Source organism: Zeus faber (assembly GCF_960531495.2).
Source record: "Zeus faber genome assembly, chromosome: 17".
NCBI classification, from domain to species: domain Eukaryota; kingdom Metazoa; phylum Chordata; class Actinopteri; order Zeiformes; family Zeidae; genus Zeus; species Zeus faber.
The window spans coordinates 14552811-14578922 of record NC_137204.1 but is presented as its reverse complement, the minus strand read 5'-3'; the positions used below and the strand labels follow the sequence as shown (position 1 = coordinate 14578922).

Here is a 26112-nt window from a genome sequence, read left to right as displayed (position 1 = left end):
TATTTCATCCAGATTTAAATCCTCCGTCATATTTTTTAATTTCATTAATTTGTGTCTGTTTAAGTATTTAATTGTCTCTGCTGTATTTTTTTGGGATGGCATTTGAGCTGCTTTGCTCAACACCTGCCGAAACTCGATCTGGTTTTATTTACCTCTCCGTCACTGACGCTGGGGTCTGGTTCAGAGAGGTGTAGTCCTCACATATGGGGGGCATTTACCAGATGTTTGCCAGATTCTGCAGTTTTTCCAATACCACTCCAAATGACCAAACAGAAAAAGGACGCACATGAGCTCTTTTGCACCGTTCGTTTTTTTTTTATTATGTTACAGTTCATTTGGAAGCTGGAATCAAACAAAGCAGAGGATAGGGTTGCGTGTTGTAACAGAATCACAGACGTACAGTCAAACACGCGGGAAAATCTACTTCAGTACACATTAACTAGTTTACGTGCAGTCCCAACAGTACCATATCGTTCCATAAAAAACTAAATATACTGTATGTTCCCTACGCCTGCCCACTATCTAAAACCTCTTGTAAACATTTGAGCAAATAGTTTTTTTTCCTCAAAACTGGGCATGGTACCGTTCCATTCCAGCACGTCGCTGGTTGCGAGGGAAAGTTTTTATAAAGTATAATCTCCAGGTAGTATAAGCAGAAATCTCTTCAGAATGTCAAATATTTTGAAATAGATGCTATTTGACAAATTCTTCTGATATAGTAAAAAAAAAAAAAAAAAAAAAAAAATTATTTGACAAGAGAAAGAGGGTATGTGGCACTAAAGAGCCAGTTTTTTTTTTTTGTTTTTTTTTTTAACATGTCATTAAAAGCCTACCAACCAAGGAGTCATTAGCAACCCCAGTTCCACCCTTCGGCGCTTAAATCCGAGCTCCCCAAAACCGGTCCACGGGGGGACAAGGCGGGGTCTCCCACACATTCAATGAATACCGCGATGGCAGTATCCTCTTCAAGTCTCTTCTACGTGCAAACTCCTCTCCCGTCACCTTCACAACTACATCTCCTTGGCTTGTACAGGTGTTCCCCCAGTACCTTTATTATTATCTCCCGATAATGTTCTTATAAGCGAGGCAAACTAACAAACGACGCGCTGCAATGCTAATAGAACAGCTTTGTGTATGCATACAAGTGACGATATAGGATAGAGCCGTCGTCTCTCAGGCCTGAATGTAAAGCACTCAATAAAGCAGTCAGTCATTTACATTACTTTCTAAAATATGCAAAGGGAATGAATATTGAGACACGGGCAAACAATTTTGGATTCAAGACTCACAAAAAAACAAAAAACGTTGTTATTATTATTATTATTATTTCACAGCAAGCAGGTGAAGCGGATGATTGGTTTTCCTGTTCGGCGATGCCCAATGAAAATCACTCCAGCGTGTATAACTGTACAGCAACAGTATCGGACTTCATTAGATCCTCTGCGAAGTTCTGAGGTTTGTGTCTTCCTTAATGCGGATAGTGCAGTCGCGCAGAAGGCGTAAACATAAGTGTTCGGGGGGGTGCGCCGGGAGCCGGCGAGTCCTGGATCCTTCGTGGGGGTAAAGTACATTTAGATCCCGGAGTGTTTGAGCGGAGGGATCTCGGCAGATCCCCGCCCCCAAGTAGGGGTCCTGTGAAAGAGCTTCCAGCTTGGTGGGAGTGGCAGTGGCAGTGGTAGGATCTTTGATCCCCACGGGAGATGGATACTCTGGAGTCCAAATAGTGTTCCTCAAAGTGTTCGCCTCCACTTAGTCCGTAGTGCATTTCTGTGGTTTCGGGCTGGAGTAGTACGTGGGGTAAGTTGCAGTCTAAGGTCTGGGCATGCAGTCTGTAGTGGGCTAGGGGGGTCCGGCTATGCCCCACCCCCCCGGGAGGGCTGCTTCAGTCTAGAGACCAGGGCGGGCGGAGGGACCGGATCATAATCCGGTCCTCACGTATTGATCGGATAACGGTGGTGTCATGGTCGTGTGACGGTCTACAATAAGGTGAAAGTGTGTCTAGATGAAGGTCGAATCCATGGCGCTGGTTTCCTGCGCGCTGCGAGCGCGAGCCTCGAAGAGCTGCTTTATCAACGCCGACTTCTCCTGCTCCAGCTGAGTGATCCGCTCGCTCCTCTCAGTCACCTCCTGGAGAAAGTGAAGAACGTGGGACGAACGAGAGTGAGTCCAAGGCCTAGTGTCAGCAATACCAGAGCCTGGAACCAGGGGTTATAGGAAGGTACAGAGTAGTATGTCTGTAGAGAGTACGGTGAGAAATACCTGTTACACGCGCATTATAATGAACGTGACTTACTTGCGTGAGGAGACGGTTCTGCTCCTTCAGGCGCTGGATGGCTTGTGGAGGGGCCGGAGCTGGAGGCAGGGAGCTGGAGGAGAGAGCCGCAGTCGGAGCTCCGGCGGAAGGAAATGACTGCGTTAGGGGGGGAAACCGGAGGAATTACCATTAATTACTGCGTGAACTCTGTTGACGTGAGCCTAGAAGATTCTTAGTCTTTCTACACGTCGTCCTGTCAAAGCGGTTTGAGGTAAGCGCTCGAGAGACAGATCTGGCCCAGGTGACGTGATTCAGGAAAAAGGGATTTTTATTTTTTTTACTTAAATCTATATATTTTCAATTGACTTTTAGAATACGTCTTCTTTGCCTTATTGAGATCAAAGAATATATTATATGTCGATGTAACTCGTGCTTTCATCAAAAACAGAAAAAAACCCACTGAAACATACTACATATCAAATAGAAACCAATTAATAAAATTCTTATACACACACGTACACACTAGAACACCACTACAATAATCGAAAGAGATTTAACAAAGTTAAATAATTAAGACAAACACAAAAACAGGCTTAAAACATAAAAATAAACGTTCGTAGAAGGTCTTAATCGTCTGACCAGCGATGAACACCTGGTACCAGGTCGCCGGGCGCGTTGACGAACGCTGCCCCCTGCTCCTGGCTGCCCCCCCGGAGGAAGGACAAGCCAGGATGGGAAAAATGCAGAGGCCACATTTCACTGCCCACCACCCAAAAAAGCATGTGCGTGTGTGTGTATATATATATATATATATGCATGTGTTGTAGTGCGGTCATGTGACAAATAAAGATTCTTAATTCTTAATTCTTAATTCTAATACCCACCATCCCAGTGCAAGAGATGAGGTCATTAAGGCAGCGATTGACTTCCTGCAGCTTGGGAAGTAGAACATTCATGCGACTTTGACTGGCTTCAGTGAAGAAATCCTGGTCGATAAGATACAAACACAACATCGTCAATCAAGCGAAGCTGTCCGTGTACGATGTCATACATGCAACGCGGTCCATTTCGGCAGAAAACCGGTTGAGGCTTCCCCCGCGGTACCGACCGTGCAGTGGTTGCTTTGTCCGACCTGCCGCTGTCTCTCCGTGACGTTGTGAATCTGCCCCTGGTACCAGTCCCTGGCCCGCTCCACCACCTCCATGCCCGCCAGGAGCGTGTCCTTCTCCTGCTCCAGCTCCTTCATTTGCTTCAGCTGCGGGAGGCGGAAGAGAGACGACGGAGCGAGGTTACAAGACACGGAAGGGCTCGAGATTTGACGGAAAAGCTTGGTGAGATCGGCAATTGCACCTGCAGAGAAAGAAAAGATTTGAATCAGTTGGATTTTGTTGCGAATCGTTGGATGAAGTGTCTGACAAACTCCCATGTGGACATCTGCAGCAGCCTCTTTTGTGCTGCCGGAGACAATGGCGGCGAACTGACTGTGGCTGCCTCTCACCCTATCCTGAACGGAGACAATGTCGGGAGAAGCAATCAGACCAGCGTCATGGCAACTGCACAGCAACCCAAGAATGGGGTAAACAGCGGACCCACTTCAACTATGGCGACCCTAGTATGTGTTGTGCAAGCGTGAGTCTGTGTGTGTGCGCGTGCGTGTGTCCGCTCCCCAGTAAGGCTGCATTCAGTTGTGCTGACCAGGCCAGTATCCATGCAGCACACTGCCACAGCCCAGGCCCCACTGCTGGCATGCAGCCACCTGTGTATGTCATCTTTCTATCCACTCATCCATCCCTTCTTCCATTCTCCACGGCTCTTTAAATAAAGCCCGTGGCTCCATTCCGTGCCCCCCGACGCAGAGAAACGCGGCCATATTCGGCCAATTCAGACGGGTCCATTTGGACGGGGAGATGTACCCCTTTTTACGGGGGTAAATGGATGAATGGGTGAATACAGTGTGGGTGAGAGAGAAAGAGAGAGAGAGAGAGAGAGAGAGAGAGAGTGCACATAGAGGAAAGCAGGGAGGGGTTAGAGCGGGGTTTTGTGACTGGAATGAAGCATGACCTACAGTGTCAGGCCGTGTGTGTGTGTGTGTGTGTGTGTGTGTGTGTGTGTGTGTGTGTGTGTGTGTGTGTGTGTGTGTGTGAGTGAGTGGGGGGCCACCGGTGGCTGGGACATCTCCATAAGCAGTTAGAAAAAACCCCACTAGCAACACAAACAGTGTCATGAGAGAATCTGTAAACATGGCTTCGCCAAAAAAGTACACACAACTATGTCCTATTGAAGCGTAAACAAAGCCGCTCCGACGAGCAGGGGCCGAAATCCAATGAGAACTCGGGTTCGCAACAAGTGAACTTCCCACTCGGTCACTTCTCTAATCTCCCGGCAAACAGAATGAGAAAGGCGCAGCCGATACAGTTCCGTCCAACACAAACACTGGATCGCCCAGTAGTTGAGCTTAATGACACCTGATACTCTCCCTTATCTCCCCTTGTATCGCCCAATCTCACGAATAAATATTAAAAGAGCCAACATACACATCTGTAAGTGTCGAAACACACACACACACACACACACACACACACACACACACACACACACACACACACACACACACACACACACACACACACACACACACACACACACACACACACACACACACACACACACACACATTTCCCAACCTTCTCAAAGACAGCGATTTTGCCACCGATGTCTTCGCGCAAAAACCATCCTGCCGTCTCGGCCTCATCCGGAGCCCTTCCGTCGAACGTTTCTCCTACTCACCCAGAGGAAAAAGTGCAGGGCCTTGCTGCTGTAGAGGCTGCTGCTGAGAGGGATGAACACGGTGGTGTAGGCGGCCCACACGGCCGTCCAGGTCGGGCCAGGCTGGCCGAGCGAGTCCCCTGGTTCCACCAGGCCCCTGGGCCCAGCCCGGCTCACTACCATCAGGGCAGCAGCAGGCCAAGCCGGCCAGGGTGGGAGGGTCGGGGGGAGGGAAGGGTGGGAGAGGGAGAGAAGGAGTGGGATCGATCACTCCGTCTCTCCAGACGGACAGAGAGGAAAGGAAAGGGAACTCTCGGAAGAGGAGAGCGAGGGACAGAAATGGGGACGGGAGAGCAGAAGAGGTGAAAGGAGCTGGGAGGGGAATGGGAAACAGTGAGGCAGGGGAGAAAGAGAAAGAGAGTGAGAGGGAGGGAGAGAGAGAGAAAGAGAGGGCGTGAAAGGAGGCATGAGCATGGGGACAGGACAGTGGGAGGGGCGACATGGGGGGGGGCGACGAGTGGAAAGGAAGGGGAGGGGCGTGTGACAGCCAATGGAAGGTAACGTATGGGGACCCTGTAGCAATGCTCCAAAGGCCCAGGCTGCTCTGCTTAACGGAATACAACTTTGATTCCAATCACCTTAACGTCATATTTTGGTCGTTTAGCCACGTATGTGTGTAAATCCTTTCCTCTACGGGTCCCCATGAGAGCCAGTTCCATCACAGCCCTTGATGGTTTTTGCGACTGCACTTGAAGGAACTTTCAGAGTTCTTGAGATTTTGCTTATTCTATTATGTTATTATTCTTGGTGTTACGCGGTGTTTGGGCGTACACGGATTACATGACTTGCCCCCACCATAATTTTGCATTTTTTTTGTTTTTGTTTTTCATGAAACCTAAATAAAAACGTTGAGTTATGCGTGTATCGGCACAGACTTTCGTCAAATGAATAATAAAAAAAAAAAATGTAATTTGTAAAATATTATGCGTGTTATCAGTAGTTGGTCTGACGCTACAAAAGTGAAAGTCGCTGCTTGTGCGCGCAGTCTGCTTATCACGGGAGGAGAGGAGGCCGTAGGAGACCTTAGATCGGGTCTAGATCGGGACCTGTCTGCCGCCATCCGTATATTAGCGCCCGTGCATAACGGGGACACTCCGCGTGCTCCACCCCACAAATGAACTTTTAACAAGGCACGCCTGTTAATTGATCAGCATTCCAGATGAAAACCTCCTGAAGCTGGTTGAGAGAATGCCAAGACTATGCAAAGAAGAATCTCAAATCTTATATATATATTTTGATTTGTTTAACAGTTTTTTTGGTTCCCACATAATTCCATGTGTTATCCTGTAGTTTTGATGTCTTCACTATTATTCTACAATGTGGAAAGTGAGGGGGAAAAAAAATCCTTGAATGAGTAGGTGTGTCCAAACTTTTGACTTTAACTTTAAATACAAACCCGACAAGCCAACAATACTCACACAGAATAGATATTTCCGTCAATAACTAATGTGGGAATATGCACACAGATGTGGAAGTTGAAAAAAATCCATGCATAGGCCCACATCTCGTCTTTTCGGTGGGAGACCTAGTCTCTGCATACCAAACCATGCCCCTAAGCACTATCCCTCCACACCCAACTCCCAATTTTCACTTGAACTGCCATCACAACAAGTCCTGTCCTGATACCGGGCTATGCGTGGCTGGTCGGTCCGCCCTCCAATTCTTCCTTCCTGGGAACCGAGACGATTCAAGTGCAAACTAGGACACGAGTGTTGCGAATTGTGGGTGTGTTGGATGAATTGGCCTGACAAAAATATAAATAAGCCTTGTCCGTTTCACACAGGAACCCAAAACCTGTGAAAACCTGATACAGACGTGGACAAATTTGTTGGTACCCTTACATCTCATTGAAACAATGCTTCATTCTTCATGAAAAGTGATGAAATCAAGAGCAATTTTCTCATGTATACCGGCATGCCTTTGGGATGTCATAGAGTAAAGCAAAGACACAGTGAAAAGAGATCAATTATTGCTCGAGAGATCAATTCAATTCTAAAATGGCATGGACAAATTTGTTGGTACCCTTCGACAAAAAGAACAAGAACCCACAATTTTCTCTGAAATAACTTGAAACTCACAAAAAAAATTGGCATCCATCATTGTTTATTCCATATTTAATAGAAATCAGACTTTGCTTTTGATTTTTGATCCAACAGAATATTTTACGTAATAAAACAAATGAAAATGGCATGGACAAGAATGATGGGACCCTGAACCTTATATTTTGTTGCACAACCTTTAGAGGCAATCACTGCAATCAAGCGATTTCGGTAGCTCTCAATTAGACTTCTGCACCTGTCAACAGGTAGTTGTTGTTCGATAGGATTCAGATCAGGGCTCATAGAAGGCCCCTTCAGAATAGTCCTATGCTCTTATCCATTCTTGGGTGCTATGTGTTCTGGGTCCTTATCCTGTTAGAGGATCCATGACCTGCGAACCGAGACAGAGCTTTCTGACACTGGGCAGTACGTTTCGCTCCAGAAGGCCTTGATAGTCTTGAGATTTCATTACAGATTCAAGGCACCCCGTGCCAGACGCAGCAAGGCAGCCCCAAAACATAACAAAGCCTCCTCCATGTTTCACAATAGGTATGGTGTTGTTTTCTTTGAATGCTTCATTTTTTCATCTGTGAACATAGAGCTGATGTGACTTGCCAAAAAGCTCCAGATTTTACTCATCTGTCCAAAGGACATTCTCCCAGAAGCATTGTGGCTTGTCAATATGCATTTTAGCAAATTCCAATCTGGCTTTTTTATGTTTTTCTTTCAAAAGTGGAGTCCTCCTGGGTCTTCTTCCATGGAGTCCACTGTCATTCAAAAAGCAACAGATGGTGCAATCAGATGTACCTTGACCTTGGAGTTCAGCTTGTTCCTCTTTGGAAGTTGTTCTTGGCTCTTTTTCTACCATTGGCACTATCCCTCTGTTTAATTTGGGGTCGATTTTCCTCTTGTGGCCGCGTCCAGGGAGGTTGGCTACAGTCCCATGGACCTTAAACTTCTTAAAAATATTTGCAACTCTAGTCACAGGAACATCAAGCTGCTTGGAGATGGTCCTACAGCCTTTTCCTTTAACATGCTTGTCTATAATTTTCTTTCTGATCGCCTCCGACAACTCTCTCCTTTGCTTTCTCTAGTCCATGTTCACTGTGGTGCACACGATGATACCAAACAGCAAAGTGACTTCTTTGTCCATTTAAATAGGCTGAATGACTGATTATTACATTGAAGACATGTGTGATACCAATTAAAGAAAACAGTTTGTTTGAAATATCACTATTATTATTTCTAACAAATCCAATTGTTTATAATCTTTTCTAAGGGTACTAACAAATCTGTCCAGGCCATTTTAGAATATAATTGATCTCTTTAGCAATAATTTATCTCTTTTCACAGTTCCTTTGCTTTACTCTATGACATACTAAAGGCGTGCAGGTATACATGAGAAAATTACTTTTAATTTCATCACTTTTCATGAGGAATTAAGCATTGTTTTAACGAGCTGTAAGGGTACCAACAAATTTGTCTGTTTATTATCAACATGTTTTACAGTCGCAGTTTTCCAGCTATTATCAATATATCAAGACATCATATTGGTGTTTTGCGGATCTAAGTTTGTCCTGTGGCATTTTTTGGGTGGCTTTATTTATGCATTTAATAATTTATTTTCGTTATAATTATTATTATTTTTTTTTTTATGATTTTTTTTTTTTTGAAACACCGATCAGCCACAACATTTAAACCACTGACACTGAACTAAATAACATTGATCATCTTGTTCCAATGGCACCTGTCAAGGGGTGGGATATATTAGGCAGCAAGTGAACAGTCAGTTGTTGAAGTTGATGTGTTGGAAGCAGGAAAAATGAGCAAGCGTAAGGATCTGAGCCACTTTGACAAGGGCCAAATTGTGATGGCTGAGTCAAAGCATCTCCAAAATGGCAGGTCTTGTGGGTTGTTCCTGGTATGCAGGGGTTAGTAGCTACCAAAAGTGGTCCAAGGAAGGACAACCGGTGAACCGGCAACAGGGTCATGGGCTCATTGATGTGCATGGAGAGTCTGGTCCGATCCCACAGAAGAGCTACTGCAGCACAAAATGGCGAAAGAGTTTATGCTGCTATGATAGAAAGGTGTCAGAACACACAGTGCATCACAGCTTGCTGCGTTTGGGGCTGAATTGCTGCAGACCAGTCAGAGTGCCCATGCTGCCACCCTGTCCACTGCCAAAAGTGTCTACAATGGACAGGTGAGCGTAAGAACTGGACCATATTGCAACGGAAGAAGGTGGCCTGGTCTGATGAATCACGTTTTCCTCTGCATGATGTGGATGGGCGGGGTTAGGGTCCGATCCGATGGAGCATCTGTGGGATGTGCTGGAAAAAACAAGTCCGATCTATGGGGGCCCCACCTCACAACTTTTGCCAAGTTCAGACTACGTGAGTCTGGGGCTGACTTTCCGCTCGCCGACATGTTTTTGAAGGTCGCCGAGCAAAACCCCAGATCAGAGGAAAATCAAACTGAGCTCCCGTGAGTGACGAGCGTGTGGTGTGAACTGCTCACAACGCGATCTAAGCGTTCACCTACACCGGCGAGATATCAAGCATGTTTAACATCTGGTCGTGTCGCAAATGACGCAACGAGCAGCAGCCAGAAACAAACAACATACATATTTATTTTTCTTCTCTAGGTTTTTAATATATTTCTTGTTTAAATTATGCTTTTATTCCACTTTTTACAGTGATATAATAGACATTACAGGACTTAAAGGATCTGCTGCTAGCGCCTTGGTGCCAGATAGCACAGAGGTCTTGTGGAGTCCATGCCTCAACGGGTCAGAGCTGTTGTGGTGGCACAAGGGGGAGCTACACAACATTAGTGGTGGTTTTAATGTTGTGGCTGATTGGTGTATAGTTTTCTTAATCATTATTATTTTGTTTTCTACTGCCTTTTCCAAGATATAATGTGTCCTTTTGGTTTGTTTTCTATCTACATTACATTACATTACATTTAGTCATTTAGCAGACGCTTTTATCCAAAGCGACTTACAATTGTTCAAACACCGACGGACGCAGCCATCAGGAGCAATTAGGGGTTAAGTGTCTTGCTCAAGGACACTACAGCATGGTAGCAGGAGGAGCCTGGGATCGAACCAGCAACCTTTGGATCACTAGACCACCAGCTCTACCTCCTGAGCTACCATCCCCTACAACCAACTGTTACTTATACACGGCGTTCCAAATTATTATGCCAATCATATTTTTCTCTGATTTTCCTAAATAGTCGATGCAAATGACAGTCAGTATAATTTCCAAGTCATCAACCGTTAGGGTATAATTCAAATGTTATTGAACAAACCTCCCAATGATAACAGTAGTTTTTTCAAAAATTAAAAACTCAAAATGCACTGTTCCAAATTATTATGCACAACAGAGTTTCAAAACATTTTATAGGTTCTAAAGAACTGAAAATGGTCATTTGTTGAATTTGCAGCATTACGAGGTCATATTTACTGAAATCAAAAGCTATTTCAATCAAAAACAACTTAACAGACCAAGTTACATGTTGACATAGGACCCCTTCTTTGATATCACCTTCACAATTGTTGCATCCATTGAACTTGTGAGTTTTTGGAGAGTTTATGTTGAATTTCTTTGCAGGACGTCAGAACAGCCTCCCAGAGCTGCTGTTTTGATGCCAACTGCCTCCCACCCTCATAGATCTTTTGCTTGAGGATGCTCCAAAGGTTCTCAATAGGGTTGAGGTCAGGGGAGGATGGGGGCCACATCGTGAGTTTCTCTCCTTTTATGCCCATAGCAGCCAATGACACAGAGGTATTCTTTGCAGCATGAGATGGTGCATTGTCATGCAGGGAGATGATTTTGCTACGGAAGGCAGGGTTCTTCTTTTTGTACCATGGAAGAAAGTCCGGAACTCTATATACTTTGCCGAGGTCATTTTCACACCTTCAGGGACCCTAAAGGGGCCAAGCGGCTATCTCCCCATGATTCCAGCCCAAAACATGACTCCGCCACCTCCTCGCTGACGAGGCAGCCTTGTTGGGACATGGTGGCCACCCACCAACCATCCACTACTCCATCCATCTGGACCATCCAGGGTTGCACGGCACTCATCAGTAAACAAGACTGCTTGAAAATGAGTCTTCATGTATTTCTGGGCCCTGCCATCGTTTCTGCTCGTCAGCATTGCTCAGGGGTGGCCCAATAGTAGGTTTATGCACAACTGCAAACCTCTGGAGGATCCTACACCTTGAGGTTCGCAGGACTCCAGAGGCACCAGCAGCTTCAAATACCTGTTTGCTGCTTTGTAACGGCATTTTAGCAGCTGCTCTCTTGATTCGATTAATTTGTCTGGCAGAAACTTTCCTCATCATGCCTTTATCTGCACCAACCCGTCTGTGCTCTGAATCACAAATCAAATCTCTTCACAGTACAATGATCACGCTTAAGTTTTCGTGAAATATCTAATGTTTTCATACCTTGTCCAAGGCATTGAACTTTTTGAGGCTTTTTGGCAGCAGAGAGATTCTTTTTCTTTCCCATGTTGCTTGAACCCTGTGGCCGGCTTAATAATGTGGAACGTCCTTCTTAAGTCGTTTTCCTTTAATTGGGCTCACCCGGCAAACTAATTATCACAGTTGTCTGAGATTGATTTCAGTGATCCAAGGAGCCCTGAGACACAACACCATCCATGACATTCAACTTTTCAGTTAAATTTTCAAAAATAAATAAACAAATAGTCAAAAGTATCCAAATAATGACGAACTTGTTTTCTTATAGGTTTATGGGTCATGAAGACTGTGTATATCACATGGTAACAAACACTGTGACATTGAAATAAGACTTTAGCCCCTTTCCCATTGCAAAGAAAGCCGTAAATCTAATGGCATTGTTCCGTATTGGAATCATGTGGGAAAAGGTCTTGATGTTCCGTAAAGTCGTTCCGTAAATTTCCCCACTTTCGAAGTGGTATCATTTCCGGAAAATTGCCAGAATGGCTGTGAATGGAAGTGTGGGAATGGAAGCGATAATATTTCCATGAAGAAGGGGTGGAGCCCAATCCAAACAAAGCTCAAATAGCCGGTTTTCACAAACATGTATTACATGTATTTGTTTTCGGGAAGGAAAAAAAAAGAAAATGTGGAGCCTGGCTGCAAAGACGACAATCTGAAACACGTCCAGCAGACAGATCTTTATATTCTTAGATGTTAGTATTTTTCTTCTGAAAAAATGCAACTCAGACCCTACACGTGTCTTTTACAGTTGGGTGTGGGTGTGCAGTGTCATTTGGGCACAAGCGTTTATCTTGTCCCGCCGGCTGCACCGCAGCGAGGAGCTGGAGCAAGCCAGTGGACAGGGAGAGGGAGAACTGGTGGAGAACGTTCATTCTCCGGAGGAAGGGAGTGCAAGACAAATTGATTTAATAACATTGGGCAAGGGTAATTGTGTCTGGGGATGGGAGACGGGGAGCGGGGAGACAGGGAGCGAATCGCTGGTCTAAAAAAACGATTCTGTTGCCTAGTGCCGCGTGTTTATGAGACACCCCTCGCGAACATGAAGTACTGTATCCGTAACAGTCATCATGCGGAAACAGACTCCATACAGAACTTTTCCGTAGAGGAGTCCAATGTGGGAATCACTACTTACTGCCTTTGCCGGATATGTTTTATCCCGAAATGTCACAGATTCCATGTGGTATAATAAGTGTATTGAAAAAAGCTTATCCGACTTAGGGGGATATGCTGTGTTCACGCAAACATTCATTATCAAAATACCTGAATATCTTGATTACCAGAATATTAATGTGCGTGTGTGTGTATGTGTGTGTACCCACCATTCCGTAATCCACTCCATTGGAGATGGTGTGCCTCCTCTGCTCCTCGCGGTGCCGCCCGTGTCGCCTGGAGGCGGCGGTGAATCCAGTCGCCGATTCGCTCTGAGACCTCGGTAAACACGGCTCCGCAATGCCTGAGCGGGAGAGACAGGAACTCTAACTGTAACATATTTTTCAACGGAGTAGTTTGGATTGCTGCCACTAATAACTTGTTCCATCTTCCGTGCGTGCTGACTTGAAATCACACTCATAAGTCCTGCAGCGCCATTTGTAATGCAGGCAAAGGATCAAAAATATGACTGTACACTTTGTGTAAAAGGGGACCCTTAGAAAAAATAATTGTGAAATACAAAAAATTGTTTTTTGTTTAATTTTTTTTTTTATTTACACACATTTCATTGAGTTATATACATAGAATATAGATATAACATTAGAGTTCAATTATTGTTAAAAGTAATAGTATAGATAGGATCTAACTCGTAATTATCTAGTAATATATTATGAATAGTAGCTGTTTTTTTCCAATAAGTTATTGGTATAATGGAAGCGGTTTTAAAAATTTAAATTGGGCCTATTATGCTCCTTTTTACACAAGTCAATATAGGTCTCTAAGGTCCCCAAAACATGTTTTGGGGACATGTTTGTGTGCATTAGATTGTGCATTCTAGGCATTCTAACATGCCGCTGATTCCATTGTGTTCCTGGCGCTCTGTTTAAGTAGGAGGAGCCTGCCTCCTGAGGCCCCGAGTTCTGTGAGCCAATGGGGTTTGAGCTTTACATCCGGGTTCCGTTGTACTTAAAATTTGATTCGGAATAAATTTGAGGTGAGAAATAAGCGATCCAGTCGCTGAATCTTCAATCATATTAGATCTACAAGGCCTCATTTAAAAGCTTGTTCCGAATCTCGTTGATGTTCTGCAAGCTTGTGGGAGACAAGGACACCACACCGGGACACTGCACGTGGGGATTTTTTTTTTTTTCATGTAAATGTCAGAAAATAAAAAATAAATACATCTACAATGAAAACACACTATTTTTATTGGTTTTGTTTGGAGAAACAACAGTGTCTACAGCACTTTTTTTTTTTAAAGAAAGAAACACACACCAAAATTATTTTTTTGAAAAACTTAAATTTCCATCGTCTGCAGTTTCTTAAGACAGTTGGTATCAATTCTTCTTTCCTTTGAAAGATTTGTGCTGGCTGTTCCGTATTATTTCTCCAGCCGTGGGCGGAGTTAATCAGATGGGGGTAGGTTTTAATTCTACTGAGGCACCAAGTCACGTATGAAGGGATCAAAAATCTGAACGTACGTTTCAGGACATGTTTTCCGACAAAGGCCGCCCACAAAAAAGTGACTGGGTTGTCAGATGTCACAGTTTGTGTGTTAGTAGGTCCATCAGAGACCCAAATGTATGTGCACAAGCACTGAAAAAGTGGGTTTTTTATAATAGGTCCCCTTTGTAAAATTAAAAAGGTTAAACTAAATTCGATTAAATAACATTACAGAGTAATAACCAAGTCCTAAAATATTAACATTAACATAATGGATGCTCAGCCCAAGGCATAAATAAATAAGCCACTCATCTGTTACTGGTACCACTACCAATTAAATACTCATAGCATCAATTGATTCAGTGCCATTACCCAATAAAATGAAGATGATAGGCGAACAAAACAGAAAATCTTCAGAGGAAGGAAGAGCAAGATAAAGAAAATTATCATGAGCATGGCAGAAAAGGAAATAAGGCAATATCTACCCATAGCTTTTCACTGCCGCTACCAATTAAGTGTCCTAAGCCTGATACACAGAATACCACTCCAATCCAATTATCTCTGCAGAACCATTAAGAGCAAGTCAGTTTGGGGTCAGTGCAGAGTAATGCCCGACTTGCAATCCTCGATTAAACATGATCGCGCTATGATAGTTGACGTGGTTCTCGCTTTTTGTATTTCACTCACAAGATGAGTTTCTTGGGCCCCGCCCCCCGCATCAGTCTGTGATCCGTGTCGTAATCACTTTTGTATGTTTAGAGGATATTCCACACAGACGCGATGGCTCGTGTGTCGATGTTACCTGGGATGTTCTGTGTGCATGCTGCTGTAGAGGGCTGTCAGACTGCATTCAGGTTGGGTGCCACCATCTGACTGAAATTCTTCTCCGTGTTGAGATGACTCAATACTAAAGGAATGCTGTCCGGGGGCATTGAGACCATGCCACATCTACCGGGGTGCACACCTTTTGGGAGCGCGAGGCTGTCAAGTGGGAAAGATGAGGGCTCTCGATTGGCCGAGGTCTATAATATGTAATTATAGTGTAACAATTTTTTTTATGTGAAATTATGTCAAATAGTGTTTGTGGGTTATTTTACGTGGAAGAAAGTGAATAAACCTATTAGCCAATGTTGATATTTAACTTGCTTATTAATAATAGATAGACAGATAGATAGATAGATAGATAGATAGATAGATAGATAGATAGATAGATAGATAGATAGATAGATAGATAGATAGATAGATAGATAGATAGATAGATCGATAGGGATTTACATGGTATTGGTATTTAGTTGCATCTTGGGATGAAATTAAATTATTTTTATTAAATTAAATTATTTAATTATTATGGTAACGAAACAACATTATAATGGAGTGAAAGAATGGATTATTCTTAGGGAAATTGTAGCAATTAAATAATGTGTTTATTGATTTAACTGCACCAAAATGAGAATGACTGTTTGTTCCATATGATAAAATAAAGTGTCATGTTTCTGACTGCTATATTTAATATATTAAGACATTAAGATATTATTTACATTATGACGCTATTAAAGGGTAATTTCGGGGTCTACATTAAATTCAGATCTTAAGTGAAATAATCCAAAAAAACAATCAACAGATTATGAAAATAATCATTAGTTGCAAATCCCGTACTTTATTGTGCATCCTGTAAAGGGACGTAATCTAGTTAATGTTTCTTTAGCACGAACCACGATCATTTCCATCTGTGGAATAACCTCTAACCACATATTTTGGAATAAGACCAAATTCAAGTAAAATAGCGGGGGGGGGGGGTTCCCCACTGTCGTGCTTCAATGAGCCTGGCCCTGCACTCTGTAATCTGGTCTAATCCAACGGGTTTTGGCTGCATGCGGAAGATTACACCACAAACAGAATTTTTCTGTCTGTCTGTCTGTCTGTCTGTCTGCCTGCCTGCCTGCCTGCCTATCTATCTATCTATCTATCTATCTATCTATCTATCTATCTGTCTGTCTGTCTGTCTGTCTGTCTGTCTGTCTGTCTGTATATATATATAACTGGAAACTTTGTCCTTGGTCCAAGTGATGAAGTACGGCCCCCAGGGCATGTGAGAGAAAGAGCGAGTGAAAGTCAGAGTGAGAGAGCACAGAAAGAGAGAGAGATGTAACACTCATAGCTTTCGACAAGCTTGGCTGTGTAGAAATCAGACAAATTCAAACAGACTTACAGAGCTCTATGCGTTTGAGGGGGGGGGTGAAAGAAAAAGCAAATGAAAGGCTATTCCCCGCCGTTTGGCCCAGAGTTGTGAGAGGAAACGAGAAGGGACGGTGAGTCTGCGACGATGTGGGGGTAAGTGCAGGGGAACGGAGTCAGCGTCAAAATGGATGCTTCTCCACAGCTCGCCCTGGGCATCCTCTGGGAGGTGTAAGACCTGCAGGTCTTTTAATCCCTCCACGAGACGGCAAAAATGAACTCCCCACAGAATCTCTCCAGGAATTCCAAACATTAACTGGCTTTTATCCAATTAGGAAGCAGTGCCACTCAGAACTAACTGCTATCTCCTTCAGAAACAAACCTAAAAAGGTACAGCCAAGGGTCTTTTATTCTATTTTTTTTCCACCCTGCCAGCCATCATGATCGCGCTTTCTTTCAATCTGGTTGTCATTATAGCTTTTTAAATTGTAGCTTTTAAATACACTTTCCCCATCTTAAACATGTGTGCATAATATTATGTGTAGGTGTGAGTTTTAGGATTTGTATGTGCAATTGTATTTGGGTGTGTGTGTGTGTGTGTGTGATGTGTATGCATTTATGTGTGTATGCATCTGTGCAATTGTGTGCATGTGTGTACATCTGTGCATTTGTGTGTGTCTGTATTTATGTGTGCATGTGTGTGTATGTGTATGCATTTGTGTGTGTGTGTGTGTGTGTACGTGTATGCATTTGTGTGTGTGTGTGTGTGTGTGTGTGTGTGTGTGTGTGTTTTAAAAGGTGATAATTAGTCAACTCATGTTTTAATCAAAGTGGATATTTAAGTAGATTTACGTGAGGATTGGCTGTTCTTTGGACTCCTTGTGTTCCTAATTCCGTATTATTATTCTCACAGTTTATTACCTATTGATTATTATACTTACTCTGTCTTTGGAGCTGGGGAGACTCCAGCGCTAGTGACTCAATGGTCCTGACCCGGCTTTGCTGGGGGCCAAGTTGCTTCCCAGCATGCACCGGTGCGACGGGGATCCTTTCCAGACTCCTCCCGCTCCTCTCGAACCCCGCGTTGTACCGCGCCGGGGGTCCGCAGGAAGGGTACCCGCCTTCCTCGTGCCTGGTCCGGCTCTGGCCGGAGGGAGCGCGGTGCTGCGTGTTGGCCCCGTTGCTGGGGCCCAGGGGCCGGACCTTATTCTCAGTCCGGGTCCCCACGCTGCATGTGGACAGCGGGGCGGGCTTGGAGGCCGCCTTCGCCTGCTGCGGGTGCACGGCAGCCTGAGCCTTGGCGTGCTGCTGCTGCTGGTGCAGGTGGTGGTGGTGGTGCTGCTGCTGCTGCTGGTGGAGGAGGTGGTGCTGCTGGTTGTTCTCCGGGTTGAGCATGGAGTACCGCAGCCCGGCCACGAACCGCTCGAAGGTCAGGCAGCCGTGCGGCGGGGCCACCCGCCTCAGACAGCCCAGGACCCCGCCGGGCAGCTCCCGGGTGTCCGCGCCCTGCCAGCGGCTCTCGATCTCGGAGATGTGGACGTAGCCTCTCCCGCCGTCGTCCAGGATGTCGAACAGGGTCCTCAGGCTGTGGAGGAACGCCTTGGGGAGACCGTCCGTGGAGTACTCCGCGTCCGTGGGCTGCATTCTCACACTTTTAAAGCCGTTCGCCTGCTTGTCTGCGCCGATCCTGCCGTACGCCGCGGACTGGCCGTTCAGCTTGCAGCCGCCAGTCGCCATCGAAGCCATGGAGCTCCGTCACGGTGGCTGGGTGACATTAAAACCCGGGCGGGCTGCACTTCTCCTCGGGTCTTTTTTCCCCCCCAAATCGTCCGCTCCACGGGTCTATTTCCACTCTCGCAACTGCTGCCCCGCGATCCGGTACTTTTGTTCTGGCCGCGCCCACTTCTGCAAGCGCCGCGGCCATTGGTCGGCGGCAGCGCGAGCTGGCCGCCTATTGGCGGAAACTTGTGGCAGCAGAAAGTTTGAGTTGCGCTTTTGTTATTGATAATGCGGAGACGTTATTCAATCTGTGATTCATAAAGCCTCCCTCCGTGCTGGACGCAGCGGTGGAGGAAGTAGTCGGAGCTTTTTAACTTCAGTTGGAGTACAAATACCACGCCGCAAGATTACTGTGGTGGGAGTTGTGAAAGTACCTCATTGCAAGGGAAAGCAAATTAAATGCCCTTGAAAGCATTATGTTAAGTAGCACTGCACCCTGGGCCGCGCTTCTAGGAAAATCAGGGATTCTCACGGTGATCGGGGCAAACTGCTCGGACAACGTCCTGCCAAATGAAGAACGTCTTTTCTGCTGTCTTTTCTTACAATGAGTCACAACCAGGGGAGAAGGTCTTCCCGGGTCCAGATCATCACATGAAATCACTTATGTGTCCAGACTTGAAATCTCATCCTATTGCCATCCACAGCAAATGTATCCGTGCCTAATGGCGACATGTATGTAGCATCATTGTCACAATGAACCCTCACTATGGTGATATAAAAAGGCCCAAGCTAAAGAGGCTATATTCATCATACCTTGTTTTAGTTGCAAATGCAATGGCAGTAGAAAAAAGCAATATCTCACTACCCAACAAACACGCTATAATCAATAACACCAGCGAGTGTTAACTAACAGCTGCCTCCCCGGGGGCAAAATCCAATGAACACTATCCAATAAATAACGTTTGATGCAGTTAGATATTAAATGTAATGCCCACTGTCCATCATAGTTGATATCCCACATTAAATGTGGAAAAGTGGAAAATTAGATATTACAGTAACGATAGAGAGAGAGAGGGAGAGAGAGAGAGAGTGTGTGTTATACAGAGAGAGAGACCTCGGTTCATTCTGATGACTTAACAGGGTCAGACAATCCTGCGCTTCTCTCACTGTATCCCACTGTCACGCACATACAAGTAAAAGCACACGCTCTCTCTCACACACATACACACACAAACACACACACACACACAAACACATACAGCAGGTTGTGCAGAGGTTCCACTGTGCGTGTTTGAAGAGGCTCTTCTGCAGTGTTTGTCCAAGCTATCAGGACCCCATATCATTATCTGAACCCAACAAGCTAATCAATTTCCCACTCCATTAAACATGCACACTGCACAAATACCGTGCACATGAACAAGCACGCGCGCGCACACACACACACACACACACACGCACACACATTTCTGCGACTTGCTCATGAGAAATGGATTGGATATCTGGTATGATTGTTCTCTCTGGGAAAGAGGAGAGCCTTCAAACCACAGGACGCTGAGACACGACTGAGCCACAGTGCAGTGGGGGTGGATTCCTGCATGGAGAGTAATTTGGGGGAAAGAATCAATGGAGCCAGAAGACAGAATAAACCCAGTATTCCCAGTGGTTTACTAGGCCTTCACGATGAGCATCTGTAGTTCAACCGTTTCACTTTACGCACAGAGCACGGTGACCCTGTCACTTTGTGTGTAAAGCCTTTCTTTGGCTCATTTGCAGAGTCTATGGCCTGGACTTTGGTCATTTTGTTCCGCCAAGCTGTTATACTTTCCTTGAAAAAAAGGCTATTGTTTCAAGGCTCTGCAGCGTGAGAGATTTTATAACTATTAAAGCTCAGCTATTAAGTTTGTCAGTGGTATACAAGTGAACCCCACATAATGAAAAGCAACAGCATTTGGCACATTCAGGGGCGTTGGTTCGGCATGTACTCATTTGTATTAGTTCAGCCTCTATACTCACATGTTCAACACATTATGACCAGGTGGATCATTTAAATCTTTCTTTAGGCTCTCCATCGCACCATTCATCCGCCAGGCATCTTATCATAAGAAATATATTTATTTATTATAATAAATGCCGAGCTCCCAGAACCTGCCTCTGGCGACATTTCAAGGACAGGGTGTCAATCTGCATATGTAGATGATTCTTGGAAGTACTTTGGTTCTTTTATCCCACTATATGAATAGAACTCAAAGGAGACATGGGTCTCGTATTTGAACAACAATGCAAAGGCGACGTATTTCTCTTGATATTTGGTGAAGCAGAGTCACATTTCGTAGAATGGAATAAGAAGAACTCACAGGGAGGACCTGAACTTTGAATTCCATTCCAGTCAACAAAAATAACCCACATATGATCTCTATGTGGCATGTATTGTTGATAAATCATGTTCTTAGAATGTGGTTTTAATACCCCAGTGTGGAATTCATTAACTTATGTCTGGAGCTGGTTGAGATATCGTTTGGATGTGTGTTTCTTTTTAACTTCCCTGTGTTTGAACTTCTTGCCCACAGCATTTTGCATGGAGCATTGGAATCTTCTAAAGTGGCATTAGTATCTAATACTATTGAACCCACACATGCAAACTGTGTACAAATCCAGACAGGAATGTTGCTCACTTGGCTTTGAAAAGCGCAGAGATAATTAGAGCATAAATACAGGGTCGACATATGTTCGGGTGAGAAAAGGGGCAAATAATAACAAGAGGTCAGGCCAGTAGTGCCCCCAGAACTTTATTAATTAGCGACGCCCGGTCCAATGAGCAGAGATAGGGTGATTCATTTGGCGGCATGGCCAATACCGCCTTATATATACAGTATATGCATTCAAAAGCATACCGACTGTGTTTATAATTCTTATGCAATGCAATTTAATGTAGGAGTCCACAAATGTCTGCCGGGCACCATAAAGTGGGGATGGAGTCACACAGTTATCCAAATCATGTCAGACGTCGCATGGCCCCTAGTGGAGAATCTTGGCAATGCGGAAGGGAAAAACCATTGCAGCCATCCCAACAAGCACATAACAAAAATAATACTGGATTACAGGCTTAAATTTGATTGCCCCTAAAAAGCTAAACAAATTCCTGACCTCTGATTTGTTGTTCATTCCCATCGATGTGCTGTGTTCAACAATTCGGAGATCCTGACATTTGAAATGTATTGCTCAAGGGCTGTTATCTACACCTGGACTCTGAAATTACGAAAATAATTTTTCCAAAGTGCTGATTTTCATGAAAACATATTTTAATTGTAAATAAATGACTATGTATAAAATAATCTGTGTGTGTGTGTGTGTTCGATCTTTAAAGGTAAAGTCAATCCATCTCATCTCCATATGCAGTTTTCTTCGTGCCCGTTGGTTCCTCCGAAACTGAAATAACGAAAAGGTGAGATATTAGAGAAGAATAAAAATTCTGGACATTGTGATCAGTAAAATGACTCGATTGCTAAATTCCCACCAACTTCAGGAGTGTATGGGTTCTGTGTACACCCGGCACTGTTATAAGACTCATATCCAGATAGTATATGGAGAAGTTTAACCACACTGCATTTAAACTAAAGATATCCCTTGGGCAGTGTGGTTGATTATCCCCGGACAAAAATGTTAATTTGCACCTTTGCAAAGCTGTCATTCTTACAAAAACAATTTTGGAGGGACAAAAAGTTTGAGAACCGCTTTGACAAACACCAACTTCCCCATTTACAGGAACAAAGTACGTTCATGTTCATATCTGTGTTCTAAGCCAAGGAAAGTGGATTTTTTGACAAGGCATTTATGACCCTTTGCCCTTCACCTGCCATAGCTCTGTCAGTTTGGAGTTATGGTGTGCGTCCTGACAAGCTGGAACCACTTACAGCTGACTCAACATCCCATCACAATGGATTTAAGACCCGTTTTGACGTGTATTTCAGATTGCTCGAGGAGCGCAAACTGCAGAATCTCCCAAGGTCTCAGGTGAGATCTCAGGTTAAAAAAAAAAAAAAAAAAAAAAAAGTGAAAAATGCTTGCGAAGATAACTCGCTGAGTTTGTAGGCAGGTTAACAGCTCCGTGGCCCTGTACTCACCCTGTGGCGGTGATCTGTCTGGGACTTCGCCCTTTTCTAATAATAACCACAGGTCTGTGCATTTCTGGGTCTCCCAGCGTGTTACTGTGTAGCTCCCCAAAGACGAGGCCACTGAGAATGGATAGGGGACAAGTCATTATCATGCATGCATGTATTAATATCACATAACCTATTTGTAAGAATTATTGGCGGTGTTTAGTCTGTGCTGAATATTGGATTGCAATAAAGATAAAGATGGGTATGTAGTATATAATAGCCTGATGAAGACAAAACCTGCGGAAACATTGGTGAATAAAGAACCAAATGGAGCTACATCGAGTGTGTGGTATTATATTTTTTCTTATTTGAATCTTAGTGCCAGTACCAGCACCTCATATAGACTGTGGTGTGCGTTTACCTACTCTCTTATTTATATGCGGTATATGCATACAAAGGGTAAGCATTCCCATGCCACACAAAAGGATCAGTGTGTTTTCATTGTTTTTTTTTTTTTTTTCTGACTATATGACCTTGTCTCATGAAACATTAATTAACACATACATTTTAGCCCTGTGTATAAGACATGCAAACATATCGTCGTGTCATGAGTAATGCCATAAACAGTAACTATGCTTTTGAAACTGTAGCCACGCATGTATCGAAGAATAAATGTGTCGATCCTTGCAGGGAAACTGGGCCTATGCATTCAACACGTTTTTATTTATTTATTTTTTGTTGTTGTATAGAGTACATCAAAAATGCACATCTCACCAAATGAAATGAGCAGGTTCCACTGGAGGGCATAAGGAAGCTTCTTGTGTAGAGCCTTTTGGAGGGCAGACAACCCCACAGCGCCTTGGGGGGGGGAGCAGATGATCAACGACAACAACAACAACAACAACAACAACAACAACAACAACATCCTGTAGATAAAAACACATTGGTATCAATCACTTTGGGTTATTAGTAACAACAACAACAACAATAATAACAATAACCTTGATTCTTCACAGGCACGGTTACTGACATGGAGCCCACAGGGGCGGGCTGCACGACACCTACCGAGCAGGAAGGCCGCCGTCCCCTTCATGAAGGCGCGGGACTGGCAGGCCGCGTACCTCCCCAGACCCTGCATCCAAACACAGCCCACGTGAACAGAGGACATCGGCTTTGGTGGGCGGTCGCGCCGCGGTTCGATACCCACCGGATGCTTGGCTGCCAGCTCGTCGTCCACCTCCCTCAGGCCGATGTGAACCATCTCGTCGAAGCAACAGCTTCCTCCACCGAACCCACGTTAACTGAGCGAATCCTTAGGAATCGACTCTGAAAGAAAAGCGTCAACCCTCCACCACTAAAGCGGAGCTTCCGCACCTCCAAGCCGATAAGAGCGTCACCGAGTGGCGTGGGGTAAACGTTACACCCACTCAGGACCGGGGCTGGTTTAAAGTGGCAATCCATCGGATTGTCTGCGTTGGGCGGGTTAAGACCACAAATCCCAGAGTTTCATGTTTTGTTTCCCACCACCTAGACTTTCACATAAATTCCTTTTTGCCCTTTCACTTTTTGTCACTTGACCGGTGGTGGATATTCCTCCAGCCGAGCATGTGGATGAACCGTAAAACGCCGGCAGTTCTCGGCGCCGACGGCGGTCGCCTCGCTGCGCGTTTCAAGCGGGCTGCCAGGCCCGATTTGACCCCGTCGGCGCGTCCGTCGGAGTGCAACCCGAAACCCGTCCCTCGAGGATCCCCAGAGAATATGAGACGACCCTCCCGCCGCGCGGTACTTGAGCCGATCTTCACAGAACATGTAGTTAAGCTCCCGCGCTTAATTACATCTCGGCGATGTAATAAAGCGCGGCCGACCCGCCATGCAGCAAAAACATGTGTTTGCATGTGCTGTAAACGCCGCAGCGAGAGTAAAGTTTTATCAGAAGCCGGGGGAAAAAAAACAACAAAAAACGGCGGCTTACCAAGCGCACACATACAGGAGAGCGGCGAAGGAGAGCACAGCAGGCAGGCGGCAGCACTGGAGTCGGCACAACGATCCAAGATAAGCTCGTGTGATTTGTTTGCGACGTTGAGGTGATCAAATCAATTTTGGAGATTCTAAAACTTCTTAAGAAATTTGACAGAACCCATTTTTCCCCCCTCAATTAGCCCATGGAGGAGATCCGACGTAATCGTTCGGCGACAAAGACTCTTTATCAACCCACAAAACAAACGTTATAATTTATGTTTTATTTTAGCAGTTTACAGTGAAGAAATGGTCATTTTATCCCCCACCTGCACTCTCGGTCACATACTGTAGCTCATTATTTCTAGGTGATTAATGCTCATATTCTTACAAAACAATAAAGATGTCAGACACAATCTGTACCTCATATTCAAAAACCCCCACCACACATCGCCTCCGCCCCCAGCCCATGACAAAATACTCACACGGGGACATTTGAGTGCACAGTGTTTAAAGTAAAACCCGTTCACATACATACATTAAAAACAATGAAAAAGTTGCATGTATGTCTGTATTACATGCATTTTATGTTAGTGGGGGGACTCATTACTAACACAACACGACAGATGAGCAGGTGCATTGTGGGCAATACAGTGAGAATGCAGAAGATTGAAAATGATGTTCAACAGAAGGGGAATTTCCAACACATTTAATGTGTATACAACATAAATCAAACCTTGGGGTCCATGCGGCAATTTCAAGATTTGCGTCCCTTGAAGGCCATCCCACAGTAATAAATGACATGTATATATTTTTTTACTGTGCTATAAGCAGGGAGGGAATAGGAAGTCTTATAAGAGGGAAACAAAATAATTACAAAATGGTTTATTTTTTTTTTTTTGTTTGTTTGTTTTTTTTAATCTCGCTCTCCACAGGAAAGGCGAAGTAATGGGGCCTCAAAACCACCAAGAGTAAAATTCTTACAGATAAATGTCAGAACAGTCCAAATAGACCCTGTACACCTTTAGCCCGTGTCCAACCGCCCCAATCCCGCCCAGATGGCAGAAACCTGTTACATGGGGCAACTTCCAGGCAAGGGTCAATTGGAGTCTGCTAAACCTGGCTGGAATAAACGCAAAACCCTTGCCGTGAGAGCGACGCTGACGAGTCCAGGGCCAGCCGAGACGTGTAACACTGTCCTAACTATTCCAGAAGGGGCTCAGTTTAAACCAACTCCTCCTACAGTGTGGCGGCGGGGGGCGGGGGGGAGAGGGAGGAAAGTCACAAAAATGAATTTTGATAAATACGAAGCTCAAAAACAAACCCAAAGGCAGCTCCTCTTGAAATAAACTGGAAAGCCTTTATTTATTTGCTGGCTCGTTTATTACAGAACAAGTAAGAAACCTCCCCCGCCCACCCCACCCACCCCCACCCACTCTAATAGGTCAGGATCAAATATTTAACAATTTGTTTAAGTCAAAAATGTATAATATGGCCCCGCTGATAAAATACATTAACCCCCACACACTTCATCAATTTCCTTCAGTCGATAATGGCAGCACAAGCATACGCACAGGAACACGCGTACTCGACACCGGTAGTGTGATCTAAACGAGTCGAGTCCGAGGTTTTTTTTTTTTTTTGCGGGGTTCGAGGAGGAGCCGCGTGCAACGAGAGGTCGGACGGGGGAGCACTACAGTGAAGAGGTTCGCGTCCCGGGATCGGCTGCGGCGGCTCCGTCGGCGCAGACGTCGGGTCCCAAGTGTTGGAAGATGCGGCGGCGGCGGCGGAAAGAACAACCCCCCCCCCCCCCCCGCCCCCTTTCCCCCCCACCTTGTTTTTTCTTTGTTTGTTTGTTTGTTTGTTTTTTTTAAACGACAACCGTCTTGCATTCAAACCGTGGTCCAAGGAAGCTTTGTTTGATCTGTGGGACTTATACCGCCGTGTATTTATATATACAAAAAA

The 26112-nt window shown here is 44.8% G+C and overlaps 2 protein-coding genes across 3 annotated transcripts; both read right to left on the bottom strand.

Annotated features, from left to right (window-relative positions):
• Positions 1-305: 305 nt before the first annotated feature.
• sapcd2 (suppressor APC domain containing 2) lies at positions 306-18189 on the bottom strand. Its single transcript, XM_080018017.1, has 6 exons — positions 17317-18189; positions 12928-13061; positions 3363-3509; positions 3139-3240; positions 2294-2410; positions 306-2127 (listed from the first exon to the last, which is right to left on the bottom strand). Exons 1-6 carry the CDS (start codon positions 18119-18121, stop codon positions 1999-2001), a joined length of 1434 nt encoding a protein of 477 aa, XP_079874143.1. The 5' UTR covers positions 18122-18189; the 3' UTR covers positions 306-1998.
• Positions 18190-20862: 2673 nt separating this feature from the next.
• On the bottom strand, positions 20863-23578 carry tmem141 (transmembrane protein 141). Of its 2 annotated transcripts, XM_080017446.1 has the most exons (5): positions 23399-23578; positions 23257-23323; positions 22966-23049; positions 22216-22326; positions 20863-21520 (listed from the first exon to the last, which is right to left on the bottom strand). In XM_080017446.1, exons 1-5 carry the CDS (start codon positions 23450-23452, stop codon positions 21465-21467), a joined length of 372 nt encoding a protein of 123 aa, XP_079873572.1. In that variant the 5' UTR covers positions 23453-23578; the 3' UTR covers positions 20863-21464. The 2 variants fall into 2 exon arrangements, with proteins under 2 accessions (XP_079873572.1, XP_079873571.1); XM_080017445.1 differs by having other exon boundaries at positions 23257-23578.
• Positions 23579-26112: the final 2534 nt, after the last annotated feature.